This window comes from Falco peregrinus, chromosome 3, assembly GCF_023634155.1.
Source record: "Falco peregrinus isolate bFalPer1 chromosome 3, bFalPer1.pri, whole genome shotgun sequence".
In the NCBI taxonomy this organism is placed as follows: domain Eukaryota; kingdom Metazoa; phylum Chordata; class Aves; order Falconiformes; family Falconidae; genus Falco; species Falco peregrinus.
This window is the reverse complement of record NC_073723.1, coordinates 28791871-28808763: the sequence shown is the minus strand read 5'-3', so window position 1 is coordinate 28808763 and position 16893 is coordinate 28791871. Positions and strand designations below refer to the sequence as shown.

At 44.8% G+C, this 16893-nt stretch overlaps 1 protein-coding gene across 6 annotated transcripts in view; it reads right to left on the bottom strand.

Moving 5' to 3' along the window:
- The window catches only part of NCALD (neurocalcin delta), a 60769-nt gene that overhangs the window by 10490 nt on the left and 33386 nt on the right, over positions 1 to 16893 (bottom strand). For all 6 annotated transcript variants that reach the window (XM_055799521.1, XM_055799522.1, XM_027777670.2 and 3 more), the window contains 2 exons: positions 7041 to 7437; positions 89 to 194 (listed from right to left, as the gene is read on the bottom strand). In XM_055799521.1, coding sequence (XP_055655496.1) covers positions 89 to 194; positions 7041 to 7418 — 484 coding nt within the window. In that variant the 5' untranslated portion in view covers positions 7419 to 7437. The remainder of the gene's footprint in view (positions 1 to 88; positions 195 to 7040; positions 7438 to 16893) is intronic.

Here is a 16893-nt window from a genome sequence, read left to right as displayed (position 1 = left end):
TTTGAGGGGTTGCCCTGTGTGGGCAGGACACCCCAAGCACCCAACATGAGGGCAGAGGAGGCTGCTCCAGTGTCTGGAGGATGCCTACCATCACGGTTGGTGTCCATCTGGCGGAAGATCTTCTCTGTCCTCTTCTCTGGTGTCGACTCATCTTCTGGCATCTTCATTACAGAAGAAACCATCTTATAGATTGCCTGTGTGATACGACAGGAGCAAAGAGCTGGTAAGAAACACATTAGCTTAATGCAGGGGTATGACAGAAATAGACAGAAAATATCCTAGAACATCGGCTCTGGATGCTGAAGGTGGATGGGTGGCACCAGTACATGCAGCTGTCCTCTTCAGAGGGATGCTCTTTTGAAATACTGTGCTGCCTTATTTAGTCATGGCCAAACACAATCTGGGTTTGGACCGAGGTCGTATTTTTCCTTATCACAACAGTCTTCAGATGAATTTATCGCTTGTACAGCATGTTAGGCACTGGAGGCTTCCAGTGCCTGGGGGAACAATAAGACCACTGAGGTCTTGTCCTGCACTGTGGTGTGTCTCCATGCTTCAGCCACCCAGGCTCCATCCTCACCACCCCTGTCCCCTCACCCTGCCTTTGCTTTCCCCCACCTCCTCTCTTGCTTTTCTCCTTGCCTTGGTCAGCATCCTGCCTGCAGGGTGGGCAGTGACTCGCTCCCTGCATTTGACGTGTCTCACAGATAATGAAGACTTGACCGGCAAGGAGGTGGCCTTTTCCTTGAGGGTTGGTGTGTGTACACTGCTGAAAACCTCATTCACAATTCGTTCCACAGAGAACAGATGTTCTGGTCCCACACGGCACTGGTGCCACCCATAGCTATTCCCTACACTGACAAATCCATTAGTCACATATGGTACTAGCCACCCCTAAAAGAAGGGTGATGTTAATTTTAAAACAAGGATGAGTAGTTGTCTCTGAACTGGTTATCTGAACATTGCCTGCAAATGTGAGCATGCCGTACCAGTAAACAAGTGGTTTTTGTGTTAGATATCTTTACAGCGCCACACAGCTGGGAGAACAGCAGCAGGCAGAGAGCTACAGGGTGGTGGCCTCCAGGGACCCTCCCGGAGACCTCCAGGAGAGGCAGCACATCCCAGCCCACGGCAGCGCTGCCCTGGTCCGACCAACTCCTTCTGCTTCCCACTGCAGTTCATTGGCCTCTGGCTGATGGGTGCTGCACTGGGCAGTCACTTTGCCCCCCAGTCCTGGCCTGTAGATGTGAATTGCTTTCTTCCACAGATTGGAATTCTTGTTTCCCAACCAACACAGTGTCTGCAGTGGTCAGTTGTTAACTTAGTACAGGCATGATGGCTTTAGCTATTTGTTCTCTACTTTCTCCTGCTCTGGGAAGGGAGGTCCTTGGCGCAAAGCCAGGATTGCTCACTGGATCTCCCCTCTCCCCTTTTCCCATTCATGAAGGCACTCCGCCGAGCACGCTCCCATCATCCGGCCCAGGGTCCCCAAGGGCTGGCTGCAGGAATGTAACAGCAGAGATTCACCAGCTGGAGGATGCCACTAAGCAGCACAGACATTTTACACTCACACAAGGAAGCAACCACCCACTTGGCCATTTTGCTGGCTTCTCCTCCACCAGCAGCTCACCTTTCACATCTCCTGGCCTTTAAATAACTTTAAACAAGTTACATCCTGAGAAAGGCATTTGTCTGTTTAATTAATTGTTCATCAGTTATGCTCAGTGCAGTCAGACATCTGCTCCCTCAGTTATATCGCCAGCACTGTGGCCGTGGATTTTCTGCTCTGCCCTCCCATAAGCCTGTAATGCTGGCTATGGATCCAAGCAGTGGAACAGAGGAGACTGTTTCAGGATGAACAGCTGCTGGCTGAATGGAAAAGTGGTGGGCTTTAATCATTGACTTCATCGTCATCATCATTTGCACTGCGGGAATACCCAAAGGCTCCCAAGAGAATTAGGGTGCCAGGGTATTGGGCAGAGCCTCTGTATAGCCAGGGATGCTGTCCACACAATGATGATCATCTGATAACCAGGAGAACAGAAGAATGGATGAACATCCAAGCACGTGAGCATAGGGGGAAGGAGGCAATAGGGGAAGGAAAAAAAGGAGAGGGTGGGCAGTAGGAATTTACACCTTCCTCATCCTCATCAGCATGCAAGTCTTGCAGGGGTCAAAGCAGAGATGAAGCTTATAAATCTGCCAGTGTTTAAGCATCTTAAGCTGTCTGGCTTTTGTCAGGGGTAGGAAGAGAGGCTGAGGGGTCATTCACTCCGGGTGAGAGGACGGCAAAGCAGAGAATCTGTATTGAAAGTGTGGGAGGAATGCCCCAGACCGGGACTGCAGGCATGTTTACCCTGATCAAAGTAACCATAGTAAGAATATGCAGATTTTAGGACAAAAAAAAAAAAAAAAAAGCAAGCACTTCAGGATGACTTCATCCTACAGGGTCCTTTTCACAGAGGCATGCGAAGGGAATAACAGATGAGATATTCTAGGAAAGCCAGATGGGAATAACATAGTAAGCATTCCTTTCATGCTGAAAATGGTTACTCTGGACAAATTCTTATGGCCTTACTCAGAAGTTCAGTGGGAAGTTTTCCTAAAGTAAAAGCCAGCTAAAGCTGATTAAGAGTCTTGAGGCTTGCCCCATATTAATGCAATGCAGCTACACAGAGCTCTTTATTGCGTGTTTGAAAGAGCAAGCTTTGAAAGGAAGCTGGTTTCGTGCGCTAATTACATGGAGCTGGGCTGTACTAACCCCGGGCTCCAACCTGGGACAAAAAGGCTGCAGGAGCTCCACTCCACGTGGAGTATGGCTCCTTGGCCTCGCAACACTTGGCCTGAAAGCCATTGGTGGCATTCAGCAGGAGAAGGTTTGGAGGTTGTTATCTATCAGCAGCTGCCTGAGTCAGGGCAGCTTTTGCAGGTGGACTTCTGATAGAAGGGCTCCTTACAGCTCCATGGTGTCCCTGAATGCCACCAAAAAGTTGTGCCTCCAGAGCCCTGTGTGCATCACTGGAGCAAGCTCAGGCTCCAGCTTCATCTGAACCGGCTGGTTCCCTGCTGAGCTCTCCTCTTTGATTTTCCACCTGGATGTGGATGAGCAGCAATGGGTGATTTAGGGCAGATCTCACCCCTTTGCCCATTTGCATAGGTTTTGCCCCCAGTCGCTGGCTGCCACTGCTGCACTGGGATCAGAAACCCTGGGGGGGGCTGCACTTCCCTGCTATACTTGGCAAAGTGTCAAAGAGCTCCTTACGGTGATGGCAGCAATGACAGCACAAATTTTCAGTCAATGCTTTTTACTCTGTTGAAATAAATTTTGACAGCTAAATGTCTCATGAAGTGAATAATTGGCCTGAAAAAATTGCTTTCCTCTCAGTCTCATGGGGATTTTTGACACTGTCTTCACTGAGAGCCCTATCAGCTTCTGCTTCTTCCCATATCAGCTTGTGTTTCTTTCTGGCTTACAAATAAACTAGCCCAGCAAGCGAAACGTGTGTCCCTTGTTCGTATTAAACTGAAAGTGTTATTCTTGTTTCTCAGCTCACTATTCTTAATATGCCTTATGACTCCATATGGTGAAAAATGTATCCTTAGAACAAGGTTTCCATCTCTTATTTGAACTCTTATTTTAAGAGACTCTCACCAAATATGTCCCATTCCAGCAAGGGGAACAAACAAGGCTCTTCTAGCTGGTCTGCAGCTATTTTTGGGTGGTCTGGGCTATTTAGATTATAGGTAAACATATGGGAGACATGAAAAGCATTTCTAGGGGAGAAGAATCTGAGAGGATCTGTGGTGAGGTCTGTTAAGAGGAAAGACTATGAAACATCTTCCCACAGTACTCTGCAGATGCGCTGTGCCCGGTAGGTGTAGCAGCATCCCATGGACCTCCTTGCATTAGGTTCTGCAATCGTCAGCCCACCACTAAAGTCCTTCAAGTTATGTGATCCTCCAAACTGTGCAGCCAGCTCCATGTGGATGGCTCATGTGTGTCTCTAAGCGAGGCTTTTGGGGTGCTTGTCTAGGGGAGGGTCATGGGCAGGCATGGTGAGTCTGTGTTAGGCCGTGTGCACATGGTTAACAGAGCTTAAGGGAGTGCAAGTGCTTTGCCCTCTAGTCCACTGCTTTGCAGAGAGAACTGGCTTCAAAAAGCTGTTGTGGGCCATTCACATGCGTCTCCTTGGCAGCTAGCCAGTGACTAGGTGCTCCTGTGGGCCATGAGCCATCTTAGCCAGTGGGTCCGCTGTTTCAGTGCTGCTGCTGCTGTCACCGTTACTGCAAACACCTTGTTGCCACTGTCGAGCAAGAGTGCGATACCTGCATCGCCTGCGGTGGTGATGGGTTAGGCCAGAGCATGAGAAAGGAAATGCAAGTAACCACCAGCACAGCAGTGAAAAACACTACAGAGGGAGGACTTTCAAAGCACAAAGAACAGGCTGAAAAGGAAGAAAAGCGTGCCTTGCCCCTATATTATTTAAGATACAGTAATCCCACAGTAACACAGACAGTATTTTTCTGTAAGACTAAGACTTGTAGATTGATGGTGTTTCTTTTAGCATTCACTTTGATGTATTGTCTCATGCAAAAATCCCAATGAAAACATAATAAATCCTGCTATATCAATATGCTAATGTATGCTAGATACGAGACTTGTAATAGGTTCCTCTGAGACATGTATCAGAGATATAACAGAGTTCTGTTTTTCACTATCAGAAAGATTGTGACGGCTGAGGGCCCCCAGGAAGACACTTGATACAGAATCCTGTCTTTCCATATTAAAAAATAATCATCTTTTATAAATGAAAGTGATAGTTGTTAGCTGTTTTTTTTTGTAAGTCTAATCACTCTACATCAAAGGAACCCCTCAATAAAGCAAGAAAATGTGCTCTCCTACTTCAGTTTCACATACCATCCGAACATGTTTCCAGAGACTATGCAACAAATCCTACCCTTGTGATACAGGGAGATCACTGTGATCATAAAAAACTGGAAGAAGAGAACAGGGTGAGATCTACAAGCATGTTGCGTTATGGGAAGCTCCATCACAGAAAGGGCAGCTTTCCTGATTGGAAAACCTGCTGGTGATTCATGGCATAGAAGGGACTGTTGCTCAGGCTTATTGGGCTGTTTAAGGTCTTAATTGCTTTTTATGTGGCCCCTAAAAATGTGAGGTGAGAGTAAATGAGACAAAGCATTGCTCAGTTGAGTTCCAGGTGCAATCTGAAAGGAGGATAGAGCCAAACCTCCCAAGCAGGGCAGTAGGAGGGCTGGAGTGCCAGGCTGAGGGCTTTGTGCAGTCAAAGTGTTGGTCTGGGTTGGATGTACAAACTGACAAAATGTCACCCTACACTGATCCCTAAGCTGTTGTTTCACTTGATGATGGCATCATGGTTGTAAAGGACAATGCTCGATTTGGTACCAATATGAATATGAGGAGGAGGTGGAGCCTTTCAGCCTCTAAACATGCTGGTGAGTGGATCTGGGATAACAGGAAAAAGCTGCCAGCTTTGCTGATCCTCGCTTGGCTTGCTACGGAGAATCCAGCCACCGACATTTTCATTAAATTTGATACGAACGCATCTGTGGCCTTGTTCTCCCTGTTTGTAAATCTTCTGGTCTGGGGAGTTTGTGCTGCTGTTCAGTGCTGAGGCTTTCCAGGGCTACAGGAGAGCAGCAAGGGGTCCTGCGGTCCCTGGGGCCTCTCCTCCTCCTGGAGAGCAGGCATCCACTCAGGTTTGCTTTGTACTTTGTTAGTTCTTTTGGGATTCTCTGTGTTTTCTCGTAAGGAGAAATGGTGCTAGAAAAACAATAATTGACAGCCTGTTTACCCTACCCAGTGGAGAGGAAGATGTGTAAGGAACAGAGTATGTTCTAATGCAGATATTCCATGGGGTTTGTCATGGCACAGAAACGAATGCAACCCTGCTCTTTAGTGCAGATACAGAACCCCAGGGTAGGGGGATGCCACAACAACCCTACATTTACAGCTGAGCTTTGTATCTGGTCATGCTGAAGCAGGGCCAGGGCTGGTGTTAGCTGCTGCTCCGAGGACACGGGAAGAGCCCCGGTCAAAAGGCAAAGGCACCACGTGTCAGGCTGACTCCGTACACACAGTTTGCCATTACAGCCTGTAGTTTGTGTGTTGTCCCTTTCCCTTGATTTCCAGCACAAATATGTCTGAATAATACAGTACATAGCCAGCACTTCAAGATTTCCAGTGAAAGAAAGGATCTTGATAACAGACTTTTTTTTTTCTCTTTTTTTTCTTTTAAACAGCTCTGCGTTATACAGTTTCAAGCTGTGTAAATATACTACTATGTCAAGAAATGTTTTAAAGCTTTCAGTAGAGTGATGTGCCTTAAGGGTAAAAACATGTTAGAGGAAGCCAAAGTGAGGTGGGACTCCTACTAACACCACAAGAAAACACATCCAAAGAAGCCATGTATGGAATCATTGTCTACCCAGATAAGGTTTGTCTGTACTAGCAACTTAATATGACAACAGCTAGTATGATAGTAAGTATGCAGACCTGACTGGAATTAGGCAGGCAGACCCCTTTTAAAATATGTGAGCTGGTTCTTCATAACAGCACAATTTCAAAGTAAATGTGTTTCTTATTGTGGAGGAAGCCTGCCTTCCTTTAAAGTACACTACCTGGTTTATATAAGATGCCTATTTGGTCCAACTGTAATTAATTGTAATTAATTGACTGTGATTTCCCAGAGGACAGAATCACATTTATCTGCAGGTTAGTTGCTATGCTCCAGCCCAACAGAACTTCCAAGGGAGAACTTCCCATGAGACATGTTGCTCAGGAAAAACTCGCAATGGCTATCAAATACTGTAGTTCGAATTGTGACACAATCTTTGCCAAATGAAACAACATTTTATATTCAAGCAGTTATACAGAGAACCAAGATCATAAACACCCAAACGCTGCCAGATTTTTTCATTCATTGTCTCATTGCAATATTGTTTCACAATTTGCTTGGAAGGAGGGAGGCTGAGGGATGCCTCTGAGCAGCACATACCTGCACGATTTCCAGCATCTCTGACTTACTGATGTAGCCGTTCCCATCGAGGTCGTACATGCTGAATGCCCACTTCAGCTTTTGCTCCAGTTTACCTCTCGACGTTACACTCAAGGCTATGATGAATTCTCTGAAATCTATTGTTCCATCTCCATTGGCGTCAAAAGTGCGGAATACATGTTCCGCAAACTTAGAAGCGTCCCCATAAGGGAAAAAGTTCCCATATATTTTTTTAAACTCCTCCATAGATAAATGTCCACTTGGACAGTCTCTCAAGAAGCCTTTGTACCACTCCTGGATCTCGTGTTCTGTAAAGTCTGTACTTTCTAGCAAATCTTGCATGACTTCAGGGCGTAGTTTGCTGTTTTGCTTTCCCATATTGGCGTCAAAATGTTACCTGCAGGGGAAAACCAAACACATAGGAATTATTATTATTTATTATTATTATCTATTAGCTTAGAGGCTGTAGAAAAACAGTATGCTTGACTCTGAGTTTACTAATGAGAGTTCACTCTCGGGAATCAATTGAAACTGGACAGTGCCCACCACTAGGAGTATACTCTGAAAAAACTAACAAGGCCTAATCTACATGTTGATTATATTGTCTTTTTGCAGCCTGGAGAACTGTAATTACATTGAATTTATTGCCGTTTGCCTTTGAAATCATGAGGTAAGCAATGGATGTTGCAAGGTGTAGCTGACAGCAGCTGTGTGTTGCAGCACACTCTCCATCCCAGTCAACCAGTTGTCTCAAGCACCTGACCTGAATGCGATGGATTTCTTTTTTTTTTTTACCTCTGGTGGAAACCAGGTTGCTACAATGGTCTAGGTTCACTTGGTCTTGCTCCAAAATGGGATCAAGGTGCATCTGCAGTGTACACTGAAAACAGGAACTCCAAAGCCCTTCTAGATACATCTTTATAGCCAGAATCAAACAAAGCAACCCAGAAGCTGCCTCTCTTGTTTGGCATGGACCAATTCCTATATTAGTTCAAAATGCAGATGAAATCTGAAAAGTTTTTATGAAAGGTGGATTCCCCTACCCCAAACTATCGCCGTGTTTTTTAATTCTCCCTGCAGCCAGAAATCAGATCTATTGCTAAGTAATAGTAATGTGGGTGGTCACAGCTCTTTGAAAAAAATGTCTTTAAATAAAAAGAGGAGAAAACAAAAGTACCCAGACAACAAAATTGGAAATTCGTTTCCCTTAAATTAACCATTAAGAAATGTTATTGGACACAGCTGCTGTTATATCACCTTAATTATATTTTATTTAAGGCAAGTTGCTACAGATTACACTGTGCAGCAGATCTACTAATGATTGATGCCCTTTGGGGTTTAAGATTTGGAGCCTGAGTGTGTTGCCTGCAAAAGGCAGCAGCATCAGCTTTACTGGAAGCTTTAGCATTATACCTGAACTGTGGGAAGCTGTTCTGTATCGACAAAAACCTGCCTGAGAATGTATCTTGCGAATGACAGTCACAACTAAAATCTGATGTATGGATAGCTTAAGTAGAATTGCAAAACAATCTATACAAGACTTCCACACTCTTGTCAGAATGGAGTCTCTGGGCCACAGAGAAGGATTTATGAGTAGTGCCTGGAGTGGCTAATGAGCATTCAATAAAATGCTTTTTCTAGACCAAAGTAATACTTTTTAAAAATGAAGAATAATACAATATTGTATAAAAATGAAGAATAATACATGTCAGAAGCAGCTAGCGAGAAATGTACCACCATTTGAAGCTAATCTACTGTCTCTTTGGCATTGGGAGGAAGAAACTGAGGTCCCTCCAGGTGATGCCAATTGTTTCCTGTAGTAAGAAGCTCCCCTTCTCCCCAAGGTGAATTTGAACTCCCCAAGGCAGCTAGAGGAGCCACTCCTTAATCTCCTGTGTTCTTGGATGGAATAACCAAAAAGATTTATTTTTCAAGGGTCAAATGGTGAGATCCATCCTAGATCTATCTGTGTCTCCGCAGGATCCACTGATGGATGTCTAGTAACTAGATGTCTGGTCTAAACCCACCGCCCACACAGCTGATGGAGAATAGGCTCCCCTGTTCACAGAGGGGAGGTTGGAAGGGGTGAGGAGTCCTGCCCAGTGCGACCCCCTCCACCTCCTGACCATTGCAGGGGTCTGGGTGACTAGCTTCATCCAAACAATGTCTTTTCCTCCAAAGTGTCTCCAAAACACTTGGAAAGTGGAAGATGCCACCTCAAGCTAATTTTTTCTATTGCCTTTCCTCCTTTCCTCCCAATCCAAACATACTGTACAGTTTTCAAGTAAACCAAGCTCCAAATACCCTGAAATTAGCCAAAAAGTCCCTGTTTTATAGGCCTGGTCTGACAGCTGCTGAGGCAGCTGAAGGTTGCGTTGCCTTCAGTGGGTGTTGGATGGGGTCCATTATAAACAACCTGGGAATTAGTCGAGTGAACAGATTACGTCAGGGCAGCCAGACAGATTTGTGTCAGGCAAAACAACATGAGCAGGGTCTGCCAGCGGGATGGAAAAGCAACTGGACAAGTGAAGTGGCCAGGCTTAGTTTAAGAGTGGCACCAGTTTAATACAAAACAAACCAGTAAAACCCCCAGAGCAGGCAGCAGCCACCCACACCCATGGTCAGCAGCTATTCCACAGCCCAAGGGCTGCACACTTTTCAGAGCATTAGTGTAGAAAGGGAAGATACGTGACTGATGTGCAAAGCGGCTGCGGTAGGAGCGAGCTGGCATTAGCGATATAAGCGCTTGCTGCTTTTTAGTATCTCAAACACTCGAGAGCGCAAAACTTGGCTTGCATGCTGCTGGTCCAGAATCTTGTGAAAAATCAAGTAGTGAGATAACACACAGGCAGTGGCCTTCAAGAGGCAGCCAAAAAGAATGTGTTTCAGCCCCCAAAATGATGCCTTTATAGTTGCACATGGCTGCAGGTGCAACATTTTTTACCGAATAATAAAAAATTCAGAATAGCTGGAGGTAGGTAGGAGCAAAACATCACAACCAGAAAAACCTGTGTTCTCCAGGCAGAAAGGGAGAGCTAACCATATGTGACTTGCAGCAAGGGGTTGGAAGTCACATCTGCTGTGACGCCAGGCAACACAGTCAAAACCAGTCAGATTATTTCTGAGTCCACTTGTGATGAATTTGTATCATGTTCCTTGCCCTCCAGATTGTTCCTTATTAATAGGTGGTGTTCTAGGAGCCATAACAATGGGATTTATTGTGCCCATTCTATCAACAGCAGATCAAAATGCTTTTGCAGCCCAAGTACAGAAAATCCTTGAAGACACTTGAAGATCCTTATAATCATTTTATACACTGCTGCCTGCCTCTTCAGGATAGATTAGATTATGGGCAAAGTACAGTCTGCTAAGGGAATGTCAGCTAACAATGACAGCAATACATGCACAGAATAAAACAAAATTGGATCTGATTTTAGGCATTTTTTCACACTTTATCACCTCTGTAGATTTCAAATTTTTAATAAATGATTGAATGTTGAAATTCAGCAAGTAAATAGTTAACGGCAATCGCAGTGGCAAAGTAAAATATTGACAATACTGAGAAATGGATGTTGTAGGTATACAAAACAAAGACAAATTAAGCTTTTAATGATTATGCTTAGTTGCATTTCTACAATTTCTTCCTCTGATACAATGGCGTTAGGCATAATATGTATGAATGACTTTCTATCTGACGTACAAAAATATTAAGGTCTTAATCTGAAGGCAATATTGTTTGGTAAAAGAATATGATGTGTTTATGGCTTGAAGGACTGATACCATTTCAGCCAACAACCACAGAAGACCCGAAAGGAAAGCATTGCTGCGGTGTGGTTGCTATGGAAAGAATATCTGTTCACTGATTATTGTATGAAATGCACAAGCCCTGCTCCATAAAGTAAACACTTGAACTTGCTCTAATCAGGTCTAGGTGCTAAGTTTTTAAGACCAGACTGCAGACAGCTGTTTGACAGACAACGGGCTGTGACAATTCAGCATCTAAGAGAATAAATAAATGAAACAGCAACTGACACCACACTGGCTGAATTTCCCTGCAGTGCAATATATTGTTTGCAGACAGGACATCAATGCTGTTACAGCCTTCTCCTCAAACAGGGAGAACTGACCCAACAGAAAGGCAATGAACACTTATTCTGTCATGTGTCTCTTGTTAGCGGTTTGCTGCTGCTCATTTGCTCGATCTGAAACTTTGGGATAAGGCGAACATAACTGCCTGTTTAAGCAACAGCCTTGCAGGAGCTGGGATGCTGCAGCAGCTAAGAGGGTGCAGCTGACCCATTGCTGTGTGAATGCAATGCAAGCATCAAAACATATTTCCTTAAAAGAAATCAAATTCATTTTTTCTGTTGGGGGTTCGCTATAATAAGCAAGTGCTAGCAACACATTTCTAAGAATGCTCTCACTCTTCAAACTTTACACCCATCATAAAAAGACAACCCTTTTTTTCTTTTCTTTCTTCTTTATTTTTTTTGTGATTGAGCTCAATCTGCCAAAGACAACAAGACATCTTAATTTTAATTCTGATTTAGGTTTTATTCTGAAAGAAAGTCCACTGCTGAGAAAAAGTATAATGAGAAAGGGGCACTTGTTCAGAGAACTGTTGTTCTAAAAATGGAGAATTTAGAATATTGGGTATTTCATAGCTAACAGGGTACAAAGCACCTGAAAGGTGTAAATAACCAGTCTGAAGAGAAGTCCTGCCTGATATATTTCCAGTGGGGATAGCAAGACAAATCACACCATAGGTTTGGCTACAGAGACCAACTGTGTAAAAATAAAGGCAGAAAACTTTTCAGAAAGAAACAATGAAAGCTCTATTTTGTGATTTCAGTGCTATTCCACAATTTCAAATTACAAAGCACTAGATTAAAAAGACCTTGAGCTTTAGGGAGCAATCTGTCAGTGGTAAAGAGGTAACACTGGACAATGCAAGAAGCCTTTTACGTGGCTGGTTTATACGGTCCTAAAGCCACAGGGTGTGCACAGAGGTAATTCTGGGGCACAGGTGGAGAAAGTTTCAGCAACACAGCACTGAAGTGAGCAGGACACTTCTCCAGCGCAGCTGAGAGGCAGCTGGATGACGGACATACCAGTACCAGCTTATTTGACTAGCATTATAGCTGTGTAATATTACAGAAACCAGGGATGAACCACCTCATTATTGTTTGTCTTCAGAAACTGCTGTTTCTTGGTTTCTTACACACACGGTCTGACCTGTTTCCAAGAAATAATCCACTTATGGGGGCAATGCTGTCTTTAACATTTCTAACACATAATTTGAGAATTTCCCTGAGACTAGCAACCATGGGATTTCAATCTCTGCCAAGCAGCTGAAGTTCCTGATGACCGCTGGAAAGAACCAAAGGCTGAGCAGGACAACAGCATCACTCTAAACCAGCGCTGCTACCTGACAGCTGGGAGAAAGCAGCGCTCCAGCATGAGTCAGCCCCCCCGTGGCAATGCCTAATGACTTGCCTGCAGTACAAGTACTTTCTGCAGACCCGGTGGTTCTTCATCGTGTTACCGCTGTCATTTTTCCTCCAGAGTAACTATTGATTGTTACTAAAAACCTGGACATGTGACAAGTGGACTCATACACACCATCTATCTCTCAAGATTTCCACACATCTGGATATGGCAGGGATCTCACTTTCTTTCCTGTCCTACCCACCAGCAGTCATCCTCTGTCACTCATACCAGCCCCCGCAGTGCAGCATGTTGGGCTCCGGCAAGCTGAATTCTCCTGCCGTCACTTTCTGCCACTCCTTCCAGTTGCTTCTCTGCCTGTCCTTGTGCAACTCTGCCCTGCCACAGGCTCAAAGAAGGGGTGCTGCTCTGTCCTGGTTGACCAAACCTCTGGTTGACCAAACCTTGTGGCGTGGCATCTCCTGACCCTGTGGTAAGGGGGAGATGTCAGGGGCAGACTGCAGTGCATCTCAGAGCATGGGACTTCAGCTGGGGATGTGTCCCCAGGGCTTCCAGGCCAAAACTATGCCCTGTTCTCAGCACTTCAAAGAGTTAGAACTATTCTCTCCCTCCTCTGCCAGCTGCTCTCATTGTTTGGTAGAGCTTCAGATCCCAGATGCCGGTTCACCAATTACAGCATGTGGCAGTCTCTGCAAGTTCTGCTGTAATTTGCGATCCAATGCATGCACATTTCCAGATGCACCTCTGGTTCCACCTTGTCCACGCCCTTACAGAATGGGGGAAGGTATGCGCATTTACAAAATTCAAGGCCTTCTGGTATAAAAGTCAAGTTTCCTTCATAAGGTCGGTCATTCCGTCAGGCTGTAATACTGCTAACTGCTGTAACTAACTATGTAATGAGATGGTTCAAAGCAGCAGCTATCTCAAATGACACATTCTCTTCCCATCTGGGTAGGCTGTTTCCCTGTGGCTGGAACACCGGTGTTGACATGGCCCAATCATGAATCATGAATCAAAACCCAAGGGCAATGCACTGTCTGTCATCTTGTAGCTCTCCAGTGCGACTCAGGTGAGCAAGGCAGGAAAGTCTGTTTGGTGATCTCTGATGTGCCCCAACCCTGTAATCGTTCACTGAGCTGCCGATGTGCAGGTCAGGCAGAGTGCTCTTCTTTCACATCGCTCTCATTTCTCATGTTCACAACCTCAGAGACACCTCCAGTGCTGCTCTCCACGTTCCCATTGGAAATTTCAGTGCCAGTGCAGGATCCCACTTGTGGGACACAGTGCTTTTGGTTAGAGCAGCAGCAGCACTGGGCAGAATAACTTCTTGGATTTTAGCCTCACGTCATGAAGCACAAGTGCTACCTAGTCAAGGGAGTTTTTCTTTTCGGTCTCAGAGAAAAACTACCCTGCTGGCTCTTGGAAGCAACCACTTTGTTTCCTTCTGGCCATTTCTAGTTTGTTTTCACATGTTCATTTGAGTAACCGGTGTGGCAATGCTTGCCAAGGAAGGCTTTTGTTTAATTTTTTTAAAAGCAGTGTCTTGAAACATATTTTTGAAAGAAAACCAAACTTATTAAAAATCACAGAGGGACTTAGCAAAAAAAATAAACATATGCAGAATAAAATTTTGAGCTTTGCCATCCTCAGTTTATCTGCTTATATTGGCAAACAGCAAAAAATGGATAGAATTCATGAGCAAAATTCATTAAAAAAATCTGACATTCTCTTATCCATATTCACAAGGAACACAAGATTTGCAGTGCAGTATAAGAAGTACCCAATGCCTGAAACACATACTATGGAGTAAAATTTCTGGCTAAAACTATAGCTGACATTAAAGAAGAAAAAGTGAAGAAACGAAGGGGGGAAAAACAGAGGAAAGGCTGTGGATGGGATCATCATTCAGTGTTTATGATTTATTTGTCAATAGAAGTAACAGGGGACACATGTATCATCCAGCTACCCATTGGTACTTCATTACCTGTTCATCACAATAAATTTCACTCATTTTGTGTGGGTCTCTTGGTTTGATTCCAGGTTCCTGACGTTTTCACCGCTGCAAGTCACTGTTTTGTTTTGTGTCACCTTCCTGCTCCTCCAGCCCCATTACTGGGGACCCTTCCCCTACAAATGGTGCTCCTAATCGCTCCTTTGACAGCATTTGTTCTGTCAAAGCCCCCCAGGAGAAACTCAAGACAAGAAATAAAAGTAAAGCCTTTATAGCTCTGTGTTTTAGTTGAGGTGGGCAGTCCAAGCAGGAGCAGCTGCAGAGAGTTCACGTGTTTCAAACTTGGAGGCGCTTACAGATATTGAACATCAAAAGCCCAGGCTCTTATACCTTCAGGTCTGCCCTGGCAGAGAAATGCTACAGCTGCTCCACATCATCTCCTGTTTCTCTTTACCGTGATCCCTTTGTGCATTCTAGCAATGAGGGCTGGTGTGGGGGTGGAGGGGGGAGAAGGAGCAGAAAGGTAGTGCCCCTGTCAATAAATGCTGGTACCTTATTATCAGGGTCTTCAGCATCAGTGGGTTAGCTAGATAGCACCTAGTGCTTATTGTGTTACTCTCAGCAATGCCCACAGTCTTGGCTGGAATTTTGAGACCAGTAAGCAGTGTTTTGGCCCTAAGCAGGGACAGCGGTGACGCCCTCACACCCCCTCACTTCTGCATTGCCTCCAGCATCACTGCGGCTTCCAGAGAAGGTCCCTGTTTCCACAACTTTTCCTGTAAGGCTGAGTGTGTGGTACAAGAAAAATGACCAGATGTGAGTATTTCTAGTATTGAGAGCTGGGGCAAAAAAGCACACTGTGTGGATTTGCACAGCATGGCGTGTTGTGCAGCAATTCCTCTCGCATTCACAGCTGGTCACTCTCTCCATCTTAAAGCCTTGCTTTTAGGACTCGGAGCTGGCCTGTGAAACTGCTCCTAGCTGAAACTCGGCATACATCTACCCAGAGGAGCGGCTGTGCATTTGCTCATGTAATGGATCCATTTGCTCCACCTCCACCCATCAGATTTTGATTGAGCCAGGACATTAACCAGGTCTGTTCTTAATCTACTGGTGATCAGCGACCTGCTGCTGCTGCTGCTGCTGCTGCTGCTGCTGCTGCATGGGGAGCCTGGCTGTTACACAGGGGAGGTAACACAAAATCTCTGCTGCTTCAGAGTGTACCTAAGCACCTTCAGGAAGGTTTTCTGCTCAGTTAAGGTGTAACCTCTATCCTCATTCAGGGGTAGACAGGCACTGAGGACAGCCAGCAAAGGGACTACTGGAGCTCCGTATAGAGCAATCAGCATTCCCAGATCCTACAGTGACCAACCAAGGTGTAAGTGGGTGTCATGGGGGGCCCTGTGCTCCCCTGTGCGCATGAGGGGTGTCTGGCCCTCTAGCCTTTCTCTGTGCCCTGGGCTTTGCCTGGAGTGTTTTGGGCAGCAGTGCGGAGGACCACCACCCTATGAGCAGTGTGAAAAATGATGCAGTAAGTGTTGGCCAGTCATCCCCCAGGGCTGACCAGCAAAGGCTTCACCCACCCAGAACAGCTTGAAAGTAACAAGCTTGTTTTCCCTGCTTAATGAGACATAAGGAAATGAAAAAGACAACAGAAACCAGACAAAAGGGGGGAAAATCACACAGATTTGGTTAAGCCCTCTTCCCACACTCCCAAGGGCTCTCACTAATTTCATTTCTTTCTCATTCTTTAAGTACTCACTACAATAAAAATCATACTGGTAGTCATGTGCTTTTTTTGGTTCATAGTCACTAATTTGTGAAGAGCTGAGAAACAACAGTTTACCACAGGCTCGGTAAGAAAAAATTGTTTATTAATCCTGGGTAGAATCATCTAAGGTCTTTAAAATAACTAACTCTGTCTTGGCAGACTTCAGATGACTCTTTTGGGAATTGGATATGTATTTATATATTTGATTTCTTCAAACTCTATGGAAATAGTATTTTTGTAGAAGTATGTTTGCCTTTGCCTAATTTTATATGATAAAGGGCAAGAGAGACTTTGCTAGCAGAGTGCATTAGGACATCTGCCCTCAGGAGGCTGCTTTTCCAGATTTTACTGCGTGCAACTGTTTCACTAAGCACAGGACATTCGCAGTATTTATAAACATGGGTGTTAAGCTAACAGCAGGGGAGTTGGCAAAATCTCCCAGCCCATTCCAGCTGGAGGTGACTTTATCTAGCAGCATACTTTCAAAAGGAGACTGTATACCAAAATCCAAATGATGGACACGTTTTCTGCAGTTATTGTGTCTCCTATAATGAAAGCAACTTTTGAACCTAAAACATCTTTAACAATCTCTTTCTGGACCATATATCCTAAAATGTACAAGGTCACATTTTTCAGGTGTTCAGCACCCACAATTAAATGCGGGCTTCTCGAAGAAACACATC